Raw genomic sequence first — 16,062 nt, forward strand, 5'->3', positions numbered from 1 at the left:
AGACCTTTTATTAAGGTAGTATATTCATCACTTATAAAGCCAGCATGGAAGTTCACACACAGAAGTAATAAAGTTTGTCATATCTCAAAAAATAGTCAAGGATATGCAAGACAAAAATATGACATCATATACATAAAACAGGGGTGGGGAGTAAAAATTTAGTGCTTTAGAATGCATTCAAACTTAAGTGACTGTCAACTTAATAAAGACTGCTATACACACAAAATGACATAAACCTAATGGTAAACAGAAATCAAAAACCTCTAACAGATACACTTGGGTTCCTTTCTCTTTTTTACGTATGGGTAACTCTAGAGAAAGCCTTCAAACCACAAGGAAAGAAGCCAGAAGAAACAGAGCTACCAAAACAACCCGAAAACAACGAACAAAATGCCAACACATCCCTCTCAAATTAAGTTAAATGTAAATGGACTATTTCCATCACGGAGAAGATGGCAGAGTAACAGAACCCTAAGGCGACCTCATCCCACAGTACAACTTGATCATACTCAACAGCATAGATAATCCAGAAAACCACCCAAAGACTGGCACAACAAACACCATAAGTAAAAGGTATAGAAGAGGCCTTACTGAAGAGGGTGGGAAGGGCAAAGAGGCAGTGGGAAACAAAACAGATCACAGCCATCCACATTGGGGCGGGGGGCCGGAAGTAGAGAGGAGAGAGAAACATACTGTCGTGCTAGGGATCCCACACCAGGAAGACAAGTCCCCATAACAACTGGCTTTGGGAGCAAAGGGGATAAATTTTGTGAGCCTTATGACCAGTGGGACTTAAAGCCTGGAGTTCTAAAAACCAGTGGACTCTGTTCTGAGAGAGCCTAGAAGGCCCTAGAAAGCTGAGTCTCCACCCTTAAAGAGACAGTACAAACAGTCCATGGAGTTATAGCATAGAAGTAGCAGTTTGAAAAACTCCTGAGAAAAACAGGAAAGAGTAGTTTATTTATTTTGGAGCATGTCCTGGAATGGCAGGGGTTGATGAGGGTCTCTCCAGGCATAAAGGAGCTGGAAGGCACCATCTTCCTCCTCCACTCCCGCCCCCCCCCACCCCAGAATAAACACACAGCTACCTGAAGGAACCAGCACAGCACCAGCATTCACTACCTAACTTGCTTACACCACACCCTGCCCCCTGCCAGGCTTGCCTCCATCCCAGTGCTGCAGGTCCCCTCCCACAAAAGATTGGCACAAACCTTGCCAACACCACAACTCCCAACCTAAATGTTTTGTGGGGCCTTGGTCCTGGTGGTGGTGGTGGGGAGCCCGGCAGAAGCTGGAGGCACATCTTGTTAAAATTGCACACCCTGCCCACTTTGCACACTTTGTGGATCTGCCCAGGCCACCCAGGTCCCAGCAGTAGCCGCTAGTCTCATTTCATAAGTAATTTGGCACACACCTGGTTAAAACTGCAGGACCCATCCTGGCAGGGTACCAAACACCGCCCACAACAGACAAAGAGAGCCTCTGCAGATAACTGTACCGAAGGAAAAAGTAGACAGGACACAACAGCAGGCCACACACAACACATACAGTGACAATCCCTGAGGCATCAGGTTCTGGTAAACAGGGGACACTGCACTGCAAGGCAATACAGGACCTTTTCTTCACAAGGCCATTACTTTCAAGATCAGAAGACATAGCGGACTTTCCTAACACAGAGAAACAGACACAGAATTGGACAAAATGAGGGGACCAAGGAATGTTCCAAATGAAAGAACAGGAAAAACCACAGCAAGAGACATAAGGAAAATGAATATAAATAATATGCCTGATAGAGAATTTAAAGTCGCCATCATAAAGATACTCCATGTACTTAAGAATGGAGGACATCAGGGAGGCCCTTAACAAAGAGATAAAGAACCAATCAGAGATGAACACAATAAATGAAATTGAAAATACACTAGATGGAATAAACAGCAGACTAGAGAAAGGAGGGGAGTGAATTAGTGAGTTGGAGGACAGAGCAATGGAGAGTAGTCAAGCAGAGCAGGTGAGAAAGTTATGCAAAATGAGAATAGACAGATTGAGGGAACTCGTCAACTCCATCAAACGTTAACATTCATATTATAGGAATCCCAGAAGAAGAAGAGAGGAAAGGGGGCAGAAAACCTATTTGAAGAAACAATAGCTGAAAATTTCCCCAATCTGGGGCAGGAAACAGATCCAGATCCAGGAGGCACAGAGAGCTCCCAAGAAAATTAACCCGAGGGGATTTACACCAAGACCTACAATAATCAAAATGGCAAAAAAAAAAAAAAAAAAAAAGTAATGATCAAGAGAATATTAAAAGCAACAAGTGAAAAGTTACATATTAAAAAAAAAAAAAAAACAAACCCATAAGTCTATAAGCTGATCTTTCAGCAGAAATTTTGCAGGCCAGAAAAGCGTGGTAGGATATGTTCAAAGTGCTGAAGGATAAAATTTGCAGCCAACAATACTCTACCCAGCAAGGCTAGCATTCAGAATAGAAAGAGAGATAAAAAGTTCGCCCAAACAAAAGTTAAAGGAGTTAATGACCACTAAATCTTCCCCACAAGAAATGATAAAGGGGACTCTGAATAGAAAGCAAAGACTAGGAGTAATAAAAGGAGGAAACAGAAAAACAGTAAAAATAAGTGTATCTGTAAAAATCAGTCAAGGGACTTACAAAATAAAAGGATGTAAAGTAGGACTCATATCTAAAACATGGGTTGCAGGAAGAGGAATAAAGAATGGGTTCAAAATTGAGCAACCATCAACTTAAAATAGACCACTATATGACGAAGATGTTATACACAAAATTAATGGAAACCACAAGTCAAAAGCTAGAAATAGATTCCTTTCTCTTTATTTTGGCCTAAGTGTATCACTAAAGAAAGCCAACTAATTGTGAGAACAGAAGAAAGGAACACAGGAAAACTACAAAAAACACCATAAAGCAAGCAACAAAATGGCAATAAATACATACCTATCAATTACTTCGAATGTAAATGGACAACACACTCCAATGAAAAGGCACAGGGTGATAGAATGGAAAAAAAGACAAAACAAAAACAACAAGACCCATCTATATGCGGTCTACAAGAGACTCATTTCAGACCTAAAGACACCTGCAGATTGAAAGTAAGGGGATGGAGAAACATTTATCATGCAAATGGATGTGAAAAGAAAGCCAGTGTGCCGATACTTGTATAAGAAAAGATAGACTTTAAAACAAAGACTATAACAAGAGACAAAGAAGGACACCTTATAATCTTGTCTCCTTGTTGGATGGTCTCCTTTATAGCAATTGTAAATATTTATATATTCAACATAGAAGCACCCAAATACATAAAGCAATCCATAGAAAACATAAAAGAATCAATAGTAATGCAATAGTAGGGGACTTAATGCCCCACTTACATCAATGGACAGATCATCAAAACAGAAAATTAACAAGGAAAGAGTAGCTTTGAATGACACACTGGACTAGATGGACTTAACGGATATATATATATTCAGAATATTCGGTCCTAAAATGGAATACACATTCTTTTCAAGTACACATGGAACATACTCCAGAATAGATCACATATTAGGCCACAAAACAACAAATACAAAAGAGACTGAAATCATACCATGCATCTTTTCTGAACACAACACTATGAAACTAGAAATCAGCCACAAAAAAATCTGGAAAGATAATGCATGGAAGTTAAATAATGTGCTACTCAACAATGAATGGGTCAATAAATTAAAGAAGAAATAAAAGACAAAGGAAAGTGAAAACAATGGTCCAAAATCTTTGGGATGCAGCAAAAGCTCTTCTAAGAGGGAAGTTTCTAGCAATACAGGCCTACCTCAAGAAGAGTCTCAAAAAAATGACAGAGCTAGGGGAAAATAAAAACACCAAGAACCAGTAGAAGGAAGGAAATAGTAAAGATCAGAGCAGAAATAAAACAAACTGAAACAAACCAAAACAAACAAATAAAAAAAACCAATAGAACAGATTGAAACCAGGATCTCGTTCTTCGAAAAGAACAAAATTGATAAATCTCTAGCTAGACTCATCCAAATAAATGAAAAGGACCTAAATAAAATCACAAATGAAAGAATACCACAAAAATACAAATTATTATAAGAAATTATGGAAAATAATATGCCAACAAATTGAACTACCTGGAAGAAATGGATCGATTCCTAGAAACATAACTTTCCAAAACTGAATCAGGAAGAAATAGAAAACTTAACAGATTACCAGCAAGGAAATTGAATCAGTGATCAAACAATTCCCAACAAACAAAATTCCAGGCCCAGATGGCCTCACAGGGGAATCTACCAAGCATTTAAGGGATAGTTAATACCTATTCTTCTCAAACTATTCCAAAAATTAGAAGAGGAAGGAAAACTTCCAAATTCATCCCCAGAGGTCAACATTACCCTGACACCAAAACCAGACAATGATAAACAAACAAAAAGGTGAACTACAGGCCAGTAGCACTGATGAACACAGACACAAAAATCTTCAAAATACTAGCAAACAGAATCCAAGGATACTTAAAAAAAAAAAAATCATTCACCCTGATCAAGTAAGATTTATTCCTGGGATACACTGATCCCACTCAATGGGGAAAACTGAGAGCTTTTTCCCTAAAAGTCAGAAACAAGACAAGGATGTCCACTTTCACCACTTTTATTCAACATAGTATTGGAAGTCCTAGCCACAGCAATCAGACAGCATAAAGAAATAAAAGGCATCCAGACTGGTAAGGAAGAACTAAAACTCTATTTGCAGATGACATGATGCTATCTATATATTGGAAAACCCCCTAAAGACTCCACCAAAAAACTAGAATGGATAAATGAATTCAGTAAAGTCACAGGATACAAAAGTCAGCATACAGAAATACATTGCATTTCTATATACTCATAATGAGGTGACAAAAAGGAAGAAAACAATCCTGTCGACAATTATACCAAAAAAAAATTGGTTAAGTTTATTCCTAAGAGGTAAAAGACCTGTACTCTGAACACCAAAGAAAAAAATTGAAGATGACACAAATGAAAAGATAGTCCATGTTCATGGATTGGAAGAACATGTTTTAAATGTCCATAGTATCCAAAACTATCTAAACATTTAATGCAATCCCTATCAAAATATCTACAGCATTTCTCACAGAACTAGAACAATCCTAAAATGTGTAGGTAACCACAGAAGACCCCAAATAGCTAAAGCAATCTTGAAAAAGGAAAAGCTGGATGTATCACAATCCCAGTTTTCAAGTTATACTACAAAGCTGTAGTAAACAAATCAGTATGGTACTGGCACAAAAATAGACCTATAGATCAACAGAATAAAAACATAGAAACAAATCCATGATTATAAAGTTATTTAATCTTTGACGAAGGAGATAAGAATATGCAATGGGAAAAAGACAGTCTAGTAACAAATGGTATCAGGGAAACTGGACAGCCATATGCAAAAGAATGAAACTAGACCACTTTCACCATATACAAAAATAAACTCAATGGCCTCAAGACCTAAATGTGAGACCTGAAACCATTAAAACCCTAGAAGAGAGCACAGGTGGTAAGGTCTCTGATGTCAGCCATAACATTTTTCTAAACAGATCTTCTGAGGCAAGGAAAATAAAAGCAAAAATAAACTGCTGGGACTTCCATCAGAATAAAAAGGTTCTGCACAGTGAAGGAAACAACCAATGAAACTATAAGACAACCTACTGAATGGGAGAAGACACTGGTAAATGACCTATCCCCAACAAGGGTTAGTGTCTAAAATATATGGAGAATTTGAACACCAAAGAAATGATTCAATTAAAAAAGTAGGAAGACATGAACAGACATTTCTCCTAAGACAACATACAGATGGCCAACCGACACATGAAAAGACGCTCAACATCACTCATCAGGGAAATGCAAATCAGCACCATAATACACTATCACCTCACACCCGTCAGAATGGCTAAACTTAACACAAAACAAGTGTTGGTAAGGATGTGGAGAAAAAAGAACTCTCTTGCCCTATTGGTGAATACGGACTGGTATAGCCACTGTGGAACACAGTATGGAGATTCCTCAAAAAATTAAAAATAGAACTACCCTATGATCCAGTAATCACACTACCTAGGTATTTACCCAAAGAATCCAAAAAACCCACTAATTTGAAAGGATATATACACCCCTATGTTTACAGTAGCATTATTTACAATAACCACTTAATAGAAATCGCCTGTGTCCATCAATAGATAAATGGATAAAGACATGGCATATATACAGTGGAATATTACTCAGCCATAAGAAAGAAGTCTTACCATTTGCAACAACATGGATGGATCTACAGAGCATAATGCTAAGCAAAATAAGTCAGAGAAAGACAGACAAATACCAGATGACCTCACTCATATGTGGAATTTAAGAAACAAACAAGGGAGGAAAAGACAAACCCAGATAATGAACTGGTAACTGTAAGAACAAGCAGATGGATACCAGAGAGGAGGTGGGTGGGGGAATGGGTGAAATAAGTGGAGTAGGGGCACACTTATCATGATGAACATTAAGTCACGTATAAAATTGTTGAATCACTATATTGTACTAATCTATTGAAACTAATATGTTAACTATACTGGAATTACTTTTTAAAAAGAATTTTTTTAACGTTTACTTATTATTGAAAGACAGAATCAGAGCATGAGCAGGGGAGGGAGACACAGAATCGGAAGCAGGCTCCAGGCTCTGAGCTGTCAGCACAGAGCCCGACGTGGGGCTCCAACTCACAAACCGCGAGATCATGACCTGAGCCGAAGTCGGATGCTCAACTGACTGAGCCACCCAGGCGCCCCCGGAATTACTTTTTTAATAAAAGGCAGAAAGAAACTGGAAATCAGAAAACATATTAGAAAAAAAGGAATTTGTAAATTTTCAGGCTAAAAAAAAAGTCAATATATAGAAATTTGTTCCTATACACTAATAATGAACTAGAAGAAAACACAAATTGAGAAAACAATCCTATTTATAATTTCCATTTTTTGAATACCTAGGAGTTAATTTAACTAAGGCGATAGACCTGTACTCTGAAAACTAAGACATAAATGAAAAAAACTGAAGACACAAATAAGTAGAAAGATATAACTGAAAAAATATTGTTAAAATGTTCATACTATGCAAAGTGATCTAAAACTTCAATGCAATTCCTATCAAAATACCAGTGGTATTTTTCACAGAACTAGAAAAAAATAGTCTTAAAATTTGTATGGGACCAAAGAAAGACCCCAAACAGCCAAAGCAATCTTGAGAAAGAAGAACAGAGATGGAGGCATCATGCTTCCAGGTTTCAAACTATATCACAAAGCTACAGTAATCAAAGCTGTGTGGTACAAGCACAAGAAATAGATACATAGAGCAATGGAACAGAAGACAAAACGCAGGATAAACCCATGCTTATCTAGTCAATCTACACCCAAGGAGGCAAGAATAGCCAATGTGGATGTTCCTGGGGATGTGGAGAGAAGGGAACCCTTGTGTACGATTGGTGAAAATGTAAATTGGTGAAACCACTGTGGAAAACAGTATGAAGATTCCTCAAAAAAAAAACCCTAAAAATAGGAATACCGTATGGTCCAGTAATTTCACTACTAGGTCTTTACTCAAAAAAAAAAAAAAAAAAAAAAAAAAAAAAAAAAAATTAGAACACTAATTTGAAAAGATACATGCACCTCTATGTTTATAGCAGGATTATTTATAAGAGCCAAGATCAGGAAGCAACTCAAGTGTCCAACAGTAGATGAATGGATAAAAAGGGTATTATACACACTATGGAATATTACTCATCTAAAAAGGAGATCTTGCCATTTACAACAACATGGATGGATCTAGAGCATATTATGCTAAGTGAAATAAGTCAGAGAAAGACAAGTACTGTAGGATTTCACTTCTATGTGGAATCTAAAAAACAAACAAATGAAGAAACAAACAAGCAAAAAGACTCAAGTACAAAGAATAAACGGGTGGTCGCCAGAAGGGAGGGGAGTTGGGAAGGTGAAGTGGGGAGGCAGACAAAATAAAGGGGATTGAGAGTTACAAACTCCCAGTTACAAGTGACAGAGAGTCACAAGCACAGCTTTGTAAAAGTGCTGACAACACTAATTCCATCTCTGGCCTCCATCTTGTCCACATCTACACCATGACCTCACTCAAGGCTACGAGTTGCATGCCCTGAGGAGATTGTCTTTCTCTGACCTTCCCTGAAGTGGCGCACAGAAGACCCCACTTCAGATAACCACCCTGTGACCACACCACTATGCCCCTCACCCTATAGAAGCTGGGGATTAAGGTCCGGCCTTGGCGGATAATAGCCACATAGCTCAGCGATCGTTTGTCCGCCCAGTCCCCCCTGGTAAGTTACTCTGAATAAAACTATGTAAACAGGATGGAGTGGTTTGCTTTGTTTTTTGGTCTTAGAGTACCTTCTCGGTCTGGAGGAGATCCTCAATAATATTACAATAATGGTGTAGGACGCCAGAGAGACTATACTCATCACAGAGAGCATCAAATAAGGTACGTGACTGTCAAATCACTATGTTGTACACCTGAAATTATGTCAGCTGTATTTCTATTAAAAATAGGTATTTAAAATATTTAAAACTAAATAAAAGGCAGAGACATACTTTACAACAAAATCTCTGCATTGCAATATGGCTACCATTAGATGGTCAATACATCCGTGTACTTAAACCTATTGTACTTTTATATGTTTAGGCAAATATTTAGGCAAATATTTACTTACTGTATGCCAGAATATTTTACTAATGAAAGATAGTCAATCAGTGGCAAATAATATACTTACCTTTACTACTACTTCTGGAAATAACCTAGTAAAAAAAGAAAAGGCTTATATTATGTTTCAGAAGCATTATCAACTATAACTTTAATCCATTAATGCCGATATTTCTCTAACAGGCAGGACTTGACTTTAAATACAGTAGAAAAAAGTTTAGGGGCGCCTGGATGGCTCAGTCGGTTAAGTGTCTGACTCTTGATTTCGGCTCAGGTTATGATCTCAAGGTTCATGAGCCCAAGCCCTGCATCAGGGTCTCCGCTGTCAGTGCAGAGCCTGCTTCCGATCGTCTGTCACCTCCCTCTCCCTCTGCCCCTCCCCCACTTGTGTGCTCGCACTCTCTCAAAATAAATAAACTTAAAAGTTTAGAGAAATCCGGGGCCCCTGGGTGGCGGAGTCAGTTAAATGTCTGACTATAGCTCAGGTCATGATCTCATGGTTACCGAGTTCGAGCCCCACATCAGGCTTTGGGCCGTGGAGCCTGCTTCGGATTCTCTCTCTCTCTCTGCCCCTCTCCTCCCCTGTTCTCTCTCTCTCTCTCTCTCTCAGAAAATGAATACAACATTAAAAAATTTTTTAAAAAGTTTAGAGAAATCCTATTTGACCTTCAGGCACTATTAAAATCAGCATATCATCCTTAAACAGGTGAATAATGTATATATGAAAATAAATCATTTTTCTTCCATAGCATTGGTTAGTTTCTATTTCATATAATATTTTATTTTTTTAATGTTTATTTTTGAGACAGAGAAAGACAGAGCATGAAGGGGGGAGGGTCAGAGACGGGAGACACAGAGTCGGAAGCAGGCTGTCAGCACAGAGCCCGACCCGGGGCTCAAACTCATGGAGGATGAGATTGTGACCTGAGCTGAAGTTGGATGCTTAACCAACTGAGCCACCCAGGTGCCCCAATTTCATATAATATTCTAAATACTAAATAGGAGTCTTGGTAAAACCCACATCTAAGAAAACACAAGTTTTATAAATAACTTGAAGATTCCTGCAAATTACCAATGGTATCTGTTCAGTGATGAATCCACCCCCATCCTTACCAAGGCTGTGTCAAAGAAGTCTTCTATCACATTAATCAGGGATGGGTCAGACACTGGATCTGCCACGGTCAGAAATTCTATTGTTCTTTCAAACCAGGAAACCATGTACACAAGAGAAGAAACACAGTTTCAACCGTCTAAGACTCAAACTTCTATGCCTTATTCAATACCGTCTCATAATTCCAGTAAAAACTAGAGCAAAATAGTTTAAGACTTTTCTAGGACATTTTGATTCGACCTGGCTCTAAGACCTCCGTCTAGAACTCTCCAGAATGAAGACCTATTGTTACAGTGTTGCGCTAAGAAGCTCTCAGATACCAGCCAGAGTTGGAGATTTGGCCAAGAGGGATGCCAGGAAGTCATATACGGGGGCTAGTGATTAAAGATTAAGAGATAAATGAGCCTCCCCACACAGGAGCAATTCTGGTCTTGAAAACTGTAGAAAACATACTATCAAAGGAGGTGCAGAATTCGGAACGTGCTAGAGAAGTACGTTCATACAGTAACTATGCCTCAAGCCTTTCTTTTGCCAAAAGCGTCCAGCCAATTGGAGATTTGTTTTTCTACAGGAACGTATATGCAAGTTCATATTAAGCTGCTAGGATTGGTAGGATTTAAGATAAACTCCTACAACATTGATTCAAAAAAGTGAAGGCCATCTTTGGACCACTTTTTTTTTTTTCTTTTTGCTTAGAAAAAAGAACAACAACAAAATCCTGTGGGCATAGTTTGAAATCCTCAACTGAACGTGGAATAGGAGGAGTTTGTGATCAAAAACGCTTACAGGAGTGAGGCCTTGGAAACTTCGTCCACTTGGCAGCCAAGAAACCAAAGCACCCCCAGCTGGGGACCATGGACATAGCAATCAGGTCCCAACCTTGACTGCACATTAGGAAAACCTGGGAGGCTTTGAAACGCCCTGATGCCTGGGACCCCTCACAGACCCCAGAATTCAGAATTGCTGGTGGTGGGACACAGACAGTGCTCGTTAAAGCTTTCCAGGTGATTCTAACGTACAGCCAGGTTGGAGGGCCACTGCTGTGCTCCCAGCGATGCTCCTTTTATCTCACATCAAGCAAAGATTTGCATTAAACTGAATCATCCATCTGCTGGGGCAAACTTTTCTCTGATAGCCTGAAAAATGTCCCTCTATACAATGAAATTCACCGCTAATGCCACATTTCCCCCTTTCTATATTCATAGGCAGAATTTTATGCTTTTAAGTACCTTTTAGTCACCACTTCACTTACCAACCCAAATCGTATCCCCCTCCCAAGCCCACAAAATACATTGAATATAGGTAAAGAGATGTGAAGGAAACGCCACAGTATTTGATTGAGACTTGTTACCAGAAGTCACTCTCTGGACCCATTATGTGCCATGATCATACATGGTCTAACAGATTCACCAGTTGCCCCCACAGCTGTGTGATTACCAGAAACACGAGACAAAAATGGTTATTTACAGAGGTAATAGCTAGTATTCATTATGCACACGGTATAGAACAAGTTGCTTAATCCTCCTGGACCCTAGGGTACAGGACTAGACATGTTCCTTTCCATGGGAAATTCTTATTCTAGAGAAATAACTTCCCGGTATATTTTGTGCTGACCTGCAAACATAATTGGCTTTAGAAGTACAGAATCTAGTATCCCAGCCCCTTTGATAATACCAATGCATTTTCCTTGACCAACACCTACATGAAACAAAACATGCTTTAGAATGTGTCTAAGTTACGGTTCAGAAATTTCCATCACCAATTAGAAATTTCCATATTCCACTGGAATTCGGATTTCAAAAACTCCAGTGGAGACTTATTTGATTGGACTCTTTAAATCTTGGAAGGGTATTTTAAAATCTAAATAGGAAATTCAGGTTGGGGTAGATCTTAACTCATCCCCCTGCCTCCACTCCCCCGCCCCCCCCCAAAAAAAAAAAAAAAAACCATCGGCCCGTGGTTCCAAGTTACCCCTGGGACATCCTGCTCCATTTCCTTTCAAGTTTTACCTCCTTTTCCCCATTTCCTGTTATCTGCACTGGTAAGTGTAGGAGGGAATTAGGTAGCACTACATGCAAAATGAAATATATACAATTTGCCTAAGCATAATCCTTAGATCTACCCCCCCCCACCCCCCCACCCCCGTAAGCGCTTTTAAAGTCCCTGAGAGGAGTTAAGGAAAGCCTGGTCTTTACTTGGTCTCCACCAAGAGATCTTTATTCCCTCCCACAGAGAGAATTTACAGTAAAGAAAAAAAAAAAAAACAAAAAACAGAGCAATCTCCCTGAGCCAATCTGGCTTTAATAAACTTCAGGTACTAGAGTCCAGGGGGTGGGAGAAAAAAAAAAATCAAAGATTTTAGAGCCAGCCAGATCACCCTCTTGCCCCTCTACCTTCCCTTACCTCCTCACCAACAAATCAAACATCTAACAGCTGCAGAATCTCATCTCATAAAACAAGGGAGAGGCACCAAGAGATTTCCTAGTCTGTGTTGCTTCCAGCAACATAATAATATAAAGGCACTCATAATAGTACCCGCTGGTTAACCCCTAAGAACCAGGATAAAATTTCACAACTGCAGGACTTAGAACGAACAAAAAAATGTGTTTGCTCTTTGTGTTTTCAGACTCAACCGAGATCTCTGAAGTTGGAAAAGTGGGCTATGGCGAGGGGAAGTATTTGATCCTTTATCCGGGTCCAATGTGGTCACTAATTCTATTAAAATAGTTATAGAGCCTTTGGTGGGGGGTTGGGGGGGATGGAGAATAGCTTAGTCCCTGCTCATCCTGTATTTCCAAGTTCAGTTCACCAATTTAAACATGTTATTACAGCAACTGGCTTGTCAAGGGGAGTAGAGAGTATGACCGACTCATTCCTGCACACTCCCCAAGTGCCCTGCCCAGCACATACATCAGGAAACCTATGCAGACTTTTTCATGGATACAGGCAGTGCACACATCATTATCAATTTCGGCTCAAATTTGATTTCAAAGGAACAGAAAACACCAAACTAGATAACGGATTTCACACCAATTTAAATTACCCAAAGCCACACAAGATCAAAACAGGACACTTATCTTTGGGATCAGTCCCTGCTGAATTAGCAAAGGCTCATCTTCTTTGACACCATCAATGCAGAATCGCTGAATACATTTCAGCAACAGCGAAACATACTGAAATTCATTTTTATCCAGTTCCTGGGTATTAGACCACACAAAGATAAAGCCTTACAATGCAAGTTAAGGGAACAGATCCTAAGCGTTCTCATCACAAGGAGATTTTTAAATTTTACTTAAGTTATCTCGCCACCCAACGTGGGGCTAGAACTGACAACCCCTTTTCTGACTGAGCCAGCCAGGTGCCCCTCATCACAAGGAAATTTAATCTTATTTTGTATCTACAGGAGATGACGGATGTTACATGCATTATAAAATGATTACCACAACAAGCCCAGTCATTGTACCATACAGCTTAGACTTACATAATGTGCGTCAATTATAGCTCAATGGGGGGGGGGGGGGGGGGGGAGGGGGGGGGGAGGACTTACAAATAACTACACATTGTTGTTCCACCCACAAAACAACTTACTTGCCTTAGTTATTGACCTATGAAGATGGTAGAATACAAGATGATTATATTTTTGAGGACTGTGGCTTGCTCTCTCTTGAAAATAGTCTTTTATTTTCTGAAATCCTTTATCATGGAAGGCATCAATAATAAGCGATTGAAGCTGGAAAGTTGATAGTTTGTAAATTATTTCCTCCCCCAAGAACATTTCATAGCAACATTTCTAGCATTATCAATAGTAATTCAGTGTGAAAATTAGAGGGCAAATATAGACCGTTCTTTCTTGAACAGTAAATCATTGAGCCAATGGTTGAGTTTGCCGGTTTAAGATAGCAGTTTGCAAAATGTGGTTCCCGGACCACCAGCAGCATGGGCTTCACCTGGGGACTTACTAGTAATCAGAAACTCTAGGGTAGAAGCCTTCATGCATGCTAACTCTGAGAGCCACTGACTTAAGGAGAATTATACTTAAGTACAGGTATCTGCAGAAGAGACTTTATCCTCAGTCATGTTAGAAATTCTAAAACACTAAAAAATTCAAACCTATTAAAAGCAACATAAATGATCAGAATACAAGAAAATGAACTCAACAATTACAGATGGAAGTCGACTAAGGATGCAAATTGTCATAATGAATGCAATTCTTCTTCTGCCTGAACATTAGGAAGATATACTTCTAAATACGTATATTTGAAGAGACACTTCCTTAAATGTCTGTACTATAAAGATATGATTTTTTCATTCAGTTCAGTCCAATCCTACATGCTAAATTACCAATATACAAGATCATTTTAATTTTTTTTAATGTTTATTTTTGAGAGAGAGATAGAGTATAAGCAGGGGAGGAGCAGAGAGAGGGAGACACAGAATCTAAAGCAGGCTCCAGGCTCTGAGCCATCAGCACAGAGCCCAACGCGGGGCTCGAACCCACAAACTGTGAGATCGTGACCTGAGCCAAAGCTAGACGCTTAACCGACTGAGCCACCCAGGTGCCCCTACAATATTATTTTAATAAGGAAGCAGTTTAGTGCATACGGCCCCAAATTCCACTTATTCTCACTACTGACAAATGGAAAGCTAGCATTTGAAATTAAACGTGCCAACAGCACATTTACAAGTGAACCTTTTTGTGCCAGCTGTGTTGAGTGTTCTACAGATGTTCCCATTTAATCCTTACCACCACCCGGAGAGAACAGATTCCTTATCTGGGGGTAGCAGCAAGGCTGGGAGAGTTTAAGAACTTGCACGAGATCACTCAGCTGAGATTTACAGTCAGATTCTCGGACTCAGAAACTTAGACTTCTGCCTGCTTAAAACTCCACCTGGCTTCTCTGTGCTCAGTATAAATCCAAACCCTTTGCCTTGGTCTCTAGGGCTCTGCATGATTTGGTAGGTCAACTTTTCTCTTTTTTTAATTTGTCAACTTCTGCCTGACTTCCCTATTAAGAAGTCCTAAAAAAATAAAATTGTGCCTTGCCTCAGGGCCTTTGCACAAGAAGCCTGGACCGCTCCCCCCACCACTTTCTACCTGGCTGGCTCCTTATCCTCTAATCTCATCTTTCCAGATCACCTTTTTTAGTCCTATCTTTCGGGACTTTATCTCAAGTAAGGCAAGTGTCTCTCTCCACTCTCAATTCTCCATGATGATACTCTCTTCCTTTTCTTCCTACTCCTTCCCTTTGGTCGGTAACCTGTTTCTTTGGCTTTCTGCCAGGCTGTAAGCTCCCTGCGGACAGGAATTGTTTGTTTTGTTCAATACCGTCTACCTAGACTAGTACCTGGCCCAAGATAGATTAGACTAAGATATTGGTAGGACAGTGGAAAGCTTGGTGATAAACTGAATGTGGAAGATGAGGGAAGGAGAAGGAGCAAGGTTTCTCTGCCTCTTGAGCTTGAGCTTGGCTTGAGCAACTGGAGAAACCGATTACGGGGACAGCCCGGCAAACACCGAACTAGAAAGAGCACGCCTGCACACCCTCCCCCACCCGTGGAAAGAAGCTTGATCTTTACGTAGAAAGCATCCGGGGCAATTCTGCTCCCATCTTCTTCCTGAAGGGACTGCAAAGGATCATCCTCTTCCTGTGTGCAATAAAAATATTGTTTAAAAAAATGTTTCAAAGAAATGTATTTTCAAGTTTCCATAAAATACTTTTATTTTTAAATGTTTTTATTTCTTGGGGGGGGGGGGGACAGGAGAGACAGAACGTAAGTGGGGAAGAGGGAGAGGGAGACACAGAATCTGAAGCAGGCTCCAAGCTGTCAGCACAGAACCTGACCCAGGGGGCTTGAACTTCTGAACTGGGAGATAATGACCTGAGCCAAAGTCCCCTGCTGGCAGCTTAACTGAGTCACCCACCCACACCCCCCCATAAGAGGCTCTTAAATACTGAGAATAGAGGGTTGTGGGAGGGGAGTGGGGGAATGGGGAAAATGGGTGATAGGCATTAAGGAGGGCACTTGTTTCTCACAAGCACTGGGCACTGTATGTAAGTGATGAATCACTGGGTTCTACTCCTGAAACCAACACTACATTGTATGTTAACTTTAAAGGACTTTAAAAAATAAAAGAAAGGAAGCTTCATGTTGTCATCCTGAACAAAAACTTTGTTCCCCAT

The 16,062-nt window shown here is 39.8% G+C and overlaps 1 protein-coding gene across 1 annotated transcript in view; it reads right to left on the minus strand.

Annotated features, from left to right (window-relative positions):
• The window catches only part of SYCP2L (synaptonemal complex protein 2 like), a 112,520-nt gene that overhangs the window by 94,559 nt on the left and 1,899 nt on the right, over positions 1-16,062 (minus strand). The window contains exons 3-7 of the mRNA XM_042937238.1: positions 15,458-15,526; positions 13,473-13,610; positions 12,958-13,077; positions 9,883-9,987; positions 8,840-8,864 (exon numbers count right to left, since the gene is read on the minus strand). Coding sequence (XP_042793172.1) covers positions 8,840-8,864; positions 9,883-9,987; positions 12,958-13,077; positions 13,473-13,610; positions 15,458-15,526 — 457 coding nt within the window. The remainder of the gene's footprint in view (positions 1-8,839; positions 8,865-9,882; positions 9,988-12,957; positions 13,078-13,472; positions 13,611-15,457; positions 15,527-16,062) is intronic.

The sequence above is a fragment of the Panthera leo genome, chromosome B2, assembly GCF_018350215.1.
Source record: "Panthera leo isolate Ple1 chromosome B2, P.leo_Ple1_pat1.1, whole genome shotgun sequence".
Lineage (NCBI taxonomy): Eukaryota > Metazoa > Chordata > Mammalia > Carnivora > Felidae > Panthera > Panthera leo.